This window comes from Phodopus roborovskii, unplaced genomic scaffold, assembly GCF_943737965.1.
Source record: "Phodopus roborovskii unplaced genomic scaffold, PHOROB, whole genome shotgun sequence".
Lineage (NCBI taxonomy): Eukaryota > Metazoa > Chordata > Mammalia > Rodentia > Cricetidae > Phodopus > Phodopus roborovskii.
In genome coordinates this window covers 6,687,247-6,694,781 of record NW_026125052.1, presented here as the reverse complement: position 1 = coordinate 6,694,781, position 7,535 = coordinate 6,687,247, and the positions used below count along the sequence as shown (strand labels likewise).

General features: G+C 46.6%; 1 protein-coding gene across 2 annotated transcripts in view; it reads left to right on the top strand.

Moving 5' to 3' along the window:
• Window positions 1–2,044: 2,044 nt before the first annotated feature.
• The window catches only part of Hlf (HLF transcription factor, PAR bZIP family member), a 55,100-nt gene continuing 49,609 nt past the window's right edge, over window positions 2,045–7,535 (top strand). Inside the window, exons 1-2 of one of the 2 annotated variants that reach the window (XM_051195508.1) lie at window positions 2,045–2,293; window positions 4,447–4,782. In XM_051195508.1, the coding sequence (XP_051051465.1) occupies window positions 2,179–2,293; window positions 4,447–4,782 (451 nt within the window). In that variant the 5' untranslated portion in view covers window positions 2,045–2,178. The remainder of the gene's footprint in view (window positions 2,294–4,446; window positions 4,783–7,535) is intronic. The other variant, XM_051195584.1, reaches the window with a different exon arrangement.

Genomic DNA, 7,535 nt, shown 5'->3' with positions numbered 1-7,535 from the left:
CAATGGTGCTCAATAGATGTGGACCAAATTCACCAAAGAAGTTTGTGTTTCTGGAATTCAACATTACAAGAGTGTCTAAGTTAGAATGTCACTTTATCATTCTATACAGGTTTTAGCCTGAGGAAATGAAGGCCATGAAATCATCCATCCTTTTACCAGGAAACTTGTGCTTGGGAACGAGCTACAGCTGGCCAAAGCCACTTGTTATGAGCTTCCTGTGCCCCTGGCCAGTGCCCTGCAGGGTTTCCTGGATTTTAGGTGTCTTCTTTCCCCTCTCTTACCCTTTCACTCTTGGTGGTAAGGCTTGGGGGGGTGTCTCCCATTGCACCCCAGGGACCCCGTCCATGGTCACAAAAGTCTTGATGTCTCATTGAAAGATTCTTACAGACCCTTCCCCATAGGTCTGAGGATACAGCTCACTGGTAGAGCACTAGCCAGACATGGATAAGTCCTAAATTCAAGCATCACTACTACAAAAACTACCACACAGGCTTCTTTACGGGGGACCACGCATTGGCTAGAAAATGTGTAATGGGGAGAGGGATAAAGTTGAAAGAGGACGGTGGGGATACAATTGTGAGTGTCTGTCCCCTGGCATATGATATTGAATGGCCACGTCTCATCCCATCCATTCCACACCTCATCACCAGTGTCAAAAAAAAAAGAAAAAAAAAAAAAAAAAAACTGGCCACTCTACCAGCTTTCAAAAGGCAGCAGTCACAAATGACAAGACCCCTTTACCTTTTAACAAATAGTTTATAAACATGTTCATTGGAATTCAGACAATTGCAGCTGTGCCCAGTCACAGCTGTGCTAGGTCTTGTAAATACTCCTAAAATCTCATTTAGTGTGTAAGTCTCTCATGCCGTCCTTCCTTGCAAGCAAATGTCTTATCTCATTAATTCCCTCTGACAGCGTGGGAGATGGTTCACTTCGGCTCAGTCTGCCTCTCCTGTCTCCATTCTACGTTTGCACCCTGTTTAGAATTCAGGAAAGTAGTTATTTTAGGTTGGATATGGAGTTGGGCTAAAAAGATGGCACAAAGCTCGCCAGGGTGTGGGGGGGGGGCAGGAGAAATACTTAGAAGCCCTCTACTTTAAGTATTCGAATGGACATTTCCTAAACTTAGCCTCTGGAGGAGCTTTAAAAACCAGCGATTGCCAGGACATCACCACATGGGGGTCTAATTTTAATCTGGAATGCCATTGGCCACCTTTTGTTGTTGGTTGGGTTTTGCTGTTGTTGTTGTTGTTGTTTTTGTTTTGTCTTTTTTTTTTAATCACCAATTCTCACGTTGAAATCCACTGATGCGAATTCTTCTTTGCTCTGCTTAGTCTGGAACAAAACAAAAACAAAACAAAACAGAGCGAGCGCGCAAAAGGAAACTGGGTAGGGAAGAGTGGGGTTATTCAGAGCACAGCGCAGTAAGTGAACCAGGAAATCCGGCACCTGCGCTTTTAGCAGCCCACCGTCACTGCAAGGTTCAGAAAATCAGAGCGTGCGGCGATGCTACACACGCAGCCCTGGCAGGGCGGGGATAGTGGGCGGGGATGACTGGTGCTCCACCCCTGCACGCCTATCCGCGCGCGGTGCGGGCCCTGACGTCACTCTTGTCAGAGCAGCGGCACATGGACTGCCTGATGTGCTGAGCCCGGCGCTGCGGGGCCGCTGAGCGCGGGGAGCAGCGGCCGCGGCGGGGAGGGGGGTGGGGCGGGACGGCACCGCCTCGGGTGCTCGCGCGAGGGTCCGCGGCCCGCGCTTTGCATCCTGCTCATCTACAGCCATCTACATTTTTTCTTTTCTTTTTCTTTTTTTTTTTTCTTTCTTCTTCTTCTTTTTTTTTTTTTTTCTTGCAATTTTGAACATTTTGCAAGGCTCAGTGGTTGGAGGTAGGCAGGTGAGAGCGTCCCGCACAGGAGCCGGCGGTGCTGAGTGAGCTTTTCCGGGACTGTCAGCTTTGAGAACCAGAAAGTTTTTATTATTATTACTACTACTATTGTTATTATTGATATTTGTATGCTGGTGTGTTTACAAAGACAGAAGTAATTTTTTTTTCTTCCCTGCCTGCAACTGTTTTGAGAGCGAGTACTTTTGGTTGGCAAAGGACGGAGGGGGAAAAACTCATCAACATTTTGGGGCGGCGATTGGCCTTTTTAAAAGACAATTGAGTGCATCACGATGGAGAAAATGTCCCGACAGCTCCCCCTGAACCCCACCTTTATCCCGCCTCCCTACGGCGTGCTCAGGTCCCTGCTGGAGAACCCGCTGAAGCTCCCCCTTCATCCTGAAGACGGTGAGCGTTGCCTGGGCATCAGGGCTCAGGGAAGGGACAACACTCCCAGGGATCCCCTGCTTGGTCTGGCACCCGCATCTTTCTTCCCGTCGCCTGGCTTTAGTGAAATTGGGGGGTTCATTCCTCACTCTTTCTCCTCAATGCAAAGGGGATCCCTTCGGGTCAGCATTTGAGATAGCGCTGGGGACCTGGCCGGCACTGACTAGGTCTGTCCTTCTGCAGCGCAGGTGACAGGTGAACTTGACAGGTCTGGATCGCTGTCTAGAGTGACAGGGCATGAGCTTCCGCGGGAGAGCCTTGTCTCTTTAACTAAGAAAGAGAAATGGAAGTGTGTGTGTGTGTGTGTGTGTGTGTGTGTGTGTGTGTGTGTGTGTGTGTGTGTGTAAAACACTTAGAGCAGGGGGTTCGAGTAAAGCGGGGAGGGGGGGTCGTTTCACTCAGCAGCCTGGATATTTGGATTGTGTTACTGTTTCCGCTACTGTTTTGTATCATGAACTCACGCGGCGTGAGCGGAGAGGCTTGTTCTCCCGCAGAAGGGCAATTCACAAAGCGGGGTGGGGGTGGGGGGAGTGGTCTGTCGGCGGGAAGCGGTGCACGCCTCCAGCGCTGACACTTTCCCGGTGCACTCTTCCCGGTGGGAGGGGAGAGCTGAGCAGGCTCACGTGTAACCGCGTGCAGGAGCCTCCTCTGGCTTGAGCCCTTTCTTGGTAAGTCTCAAATCTTCCCTAGGCAACCATGGCTGGAGTTGGGGAGACAGGGATAGGGTGGGGTAGGGGTCATGCTTGTGAGACCGGGCGGGGAAACCAGAAATGCTGCACGGATTTGTGCTTTGAGCGGATGCAGTTTCCTTGCCTTTGGTGGTATCAGAATGACAAAAGCAAATCATGTGGCTCCTTAATAAAGTCTTGAAAGATTATTTGGCTGCAAATAGCTTCGGGTGTTTGAATAATTTTCTCTGGAAGAGAATGCCTGTTGCATTGCAAGAGTTGCTGGTGCTTGATTGCGCGTACAGACCCCCCCATCCCCACCCACCCACCCCAACCCCGTACCCTCCAGCGCCTTAAGAAGTAGCTTTTGGGAGAAAGCGGATGTGGTAGGCTTTTGCGGTGGATGTTTTAAGTCCAATTCGCTAATGAGACTGTGGAGGATTTGGAGATTAGAATGAGTGGCAGAGGGGCTGTATATCTCTGAGGAATAAAAAACTCAGAAGCAATTCTGTAATCCTAGATTCCGCCCACTCCTGGATATTGGCAAAATGAAAAGAGCTTGGTAAAGACCAAATCTTGGGGAGATGAATTTCCAGGCAGAAAACAGCTGCATTCTTCTATCCTAGTGTAGAATACAGCACCTTTGCAGTAGCCCTGCTTCGGACGGGATGCATAAATGTATGCTTCTTTTGGTAAATTAGGTAATATTTAAATGTTTGGGGGAAAGAAAGAAGAAACCACCGTTTAAAGCTAATTAGCTGGTCTTGTGTATGTCCCAGTGGCTTTTCAAATAGATGGATGAGTTTGAAAGTTCTTCTCAACACCACCATCCCCACCCTGCACCCATGCCCTACAGGCCCCCTGGCCTAAGACAGGAGCCTCCTTATCGTCCTTGTAAAAGGGAATAGTTGAAGTCTTGCAAGTTTATTGAGCAATTACATGGAAAGGGGTCATGTAAGAACTAGATACATAGAATTAAGGATATGGGGGGTGGGCTCTGCTTTACTAAGACTAAAAGTGTGGTGACTACTCTGGCCTATAAATCTGAATGACCTCAAGTTCTTACTGTAATAAATTTGTGAAAGATAAAATCATACCAGGTTTATTGGTGATCTACTTTAAAAAAAAAATCATGTCAATTGTATATAATCTTGGGTATTATTTTCCTAACATAGATTTCAATGACTTATCCCTTCAAATAACACACCGAGAAGTATTCTCTTGTTTTTATTCCAAATCAGTCTGTAGCCCCGTTCTACAGACCGATGCTTTCTTTCCAAAGTAAATAGGAAGATGTTGAAACTCTAGATTCACAAAAGACAGCATGCAGAGGGCTCAGTGCTCCCGAGAAGTAGTTTTGTAACTGATGGCAGGAAGGCTGGTGAGAGAATGACCCCTTTTCTTTTCTGTTTTTAAAATAAAGCTCACTTTCTCCTTCTTCTTCAGCATTTAGCAAAGATAAAGACAAAGGAAAGAAGCTGGATGATGAGAGCAACAGCCCGACGGTCCCCCAGTCGGCCTTCTTGGGACCCACCTTATGGGACAAAACCCTTCCCTATGACGGAGATACTTTCCAGTTGGAATACATGGACCTGGAGGAATTTCTGTCAGAAAATGGCATCCCCCCCAGCCCATCGCAGCATGACCACAGCCCTCACCCTTCTGGGTTGCAACCGGCTTCCTCCACTGCACCGTCGGTCATGGACCTCAGCAGCCGGGCCTCTGCACCCCTCCACCCTGGCATCCCATCTCCAAACTGTTTGCAGAACCCTATCAGACCAGGTAAATTCTGGACAGTTCACCCTTTAGAGGTGGGGGTCAGGGGAGAGAGGTCTGCATGAGTAGGAGACCTTCCTAGAGAGGAGCCCTCTCCTCTTTCTGTTTTGAACAGCCTTCCTCCTTCAGTGAGCATGTGCAGCTCCCACCTGCAGAGTCAGTTGGTTAAATTCGGACTCTATGGACCTTCCCTTAGAAAGCTAGCGCTTTCAGGCCCACGGTATGAACCCAGAGTGTTCATTTTAGCCAACTCCCAGGAGAATTCTGAGTAGTTGGTTCAAAGGCTACAGTTTATGATACTCCAGACTGGAATTAATGACTGGGCTAATGGGTTCGTGTAAATATCCACCCTAGCTCCTGCCCACATCCCCTGATCCCCAATCACAAAGATAATAGGATCTTGCTGGATAATTTGGGTAGACCCCTGAAGGCTAGGTCTCTGGCCTAAAGAGGTCAATACCAGTAGAGGTGTGGGACAGTTTTCTTCATCCACTTCCTCTTGTCATTGGCTAAGACCTAGAATCCAAATACAAGCAGGCTCTCCTATCCACTGAGGCTAAGCCTCTTTTTTCCTAGCACTCTGTATGCCTATGAGCCAATCTGCCTTTATATTACTTTCACTGTCATCTGTTTCTCATGTTCATTCCACCTTTATCAGGGGCTTGTGACAGGGCCAGGGAGTGAAGCTCCAGTCAATATGTACTTGTGTGAGGACCAGAATTTGACCCCGAGTGCCCATGTAAAAAGCCAGGCTTGGTGGCACTTTTGTAATCCTAGTGCTGGGGAGGTGGATACAAGAGGATTGCTGAGGTTACTGGGCAGCCAGCCAAATCAAATCAAACACACAGGCACCCACATGTACACCTACACCCCTCCACTTAAACAGCCTCACACATGGACACAAATGAACAATAAAAGAGGTTTTACAATGACACAAAAGCATTGCCTGGCAAGAACTAGGCTTTAAAGCCCATTGCCAAATGAACAGGGTTAAGCATGGGCCGAGGCAGCCTGGGATCCATACCTTTAACGTACACGCATACTACAGCAGCACACAAGAAGGAAGAAAGGTCATTTTATGCACAGGTACCAGGAACAAAGATTCAGACTGATAAAATTGACAGGAAGGTCACTGAACGGAAGGCCTTAGCTGCAGGGAAAGACAGAGAACAGGACAATGAGAGACTTGTGTTAGCATTTGTGGCTGAACTCTGTGTCCTTGACTCGGGCAGAAGAAGTTTCTGTCACACACAGAGCAGGGTTTCAATGGAAGGGAAGGAGGAAAGATCACACCTACTTTTATGCGTTAGTCCCAGAGTTCAAGTTCACCCTTTCATATATCTCTGGGTTTCAAATATATTTTACCCCATCTCCCAAATCCACTTTGGTTGATAATGAAGTCTTAACCCACAGCTATCTTCAGAGGCTGTATTACCTACCCCCTCGATGTTTATTAGATGGCTTTCTATGAAGAAAGCATAGTGCCAGTGTCTTCAATTTCTTCACTGGGAGAGGCAGCTAGCAAAATACATAGCCCTTCCATGCCGGATATGATGATGTGTCACAGGGAGAGAGCAGAGTCCCAGAGAGTGGACATTGGCACTTTCCACACTCTGTTGCATATCTGAGTAAACTTAGTAATGGCATAACCTCTTGGATCCTCAGTTTCCCCCTTTAATAGAAAGGTATAATTTCAATTTGATGGGGCTCTTTTGGAATTTATAGGCAATGCACCAAGGTCAGATGGCTAGCGTTGGGTGGTTTGTTAATTCAAGTGGTTGTGGTTGTTGCTAACTTTTACTGCTATGTCAGTGTCACCTGAAATGCCTTCCTAAAGTCACTAGATACAGTACATGCCCTTTCATTGGAGAGGCATATCAGGAGATTTTGCCCAGTGTGTATTGTCTAGGGTATTCCTACTGAGAGTGAGATATTGGGGTCTTAGAAATTGAGGCTCAAGTAATTTCTCAGAGCTTAGAGGCAACAATGGTCCATGACTCAGGTGATGGGGATTTCCCAGTCAGAGTTGTTGCGTATAGCAAGGAGTTCCCAAGTGTCTGTGGGTATCACCTTATTAAGTTAAGAAGAAACACACCAAGAGACCTGGAAATAACCCCTCCATTTAAATATCCTTTAAAAAGTAGTGGCATTACATTTCAAAATGATTTTATTCTTTGAATTGAAATCCCAGTGATAGCTGTAACAAGAAAAAAAAAAATCAAAACTCTTTTTCAAATCACATTCTGCCATCCATACAATGTTGCTCGTGATGCAGATTATACTGAGAAATGAAATTCTAGGGGACATGGGTTTGATGGATTTGTTAGGTCAACCAGAAGAAGGACAAAGTTCTTGATTATTCTCCATAGCTCAGAGGAGTAACCAGAATAGAAGTACCAAGTGAATCTTGAGGAAAATAAGTCCTCAGAACGGAAGAGTGCAGATGTAGCCCTGAGCATTCTGGGAACTGTGTGATTTCAGACTCAACTGAGATTTCTCAACTTTGGCACTGTCCCTTGAGGGCAAGTATGTGCTATAAGCCTTGTGGATTATAGGATATTAAGGGATACACTTACTCTCTCCTTTAGATGCCAGTGGCACCCACCCTCCAGCTGTGGCAAGTAAAAATGTCTTCAGTCACCTCCAAAAGTCCCCTGGGAATAAAATCACTCCTAGCTGGAAATTAATGACCTGGACCTTCAACTTAGGCACAAAATTTAGACTTAAGCTACTAGCATAAAAATGAATCCTTTTTATCT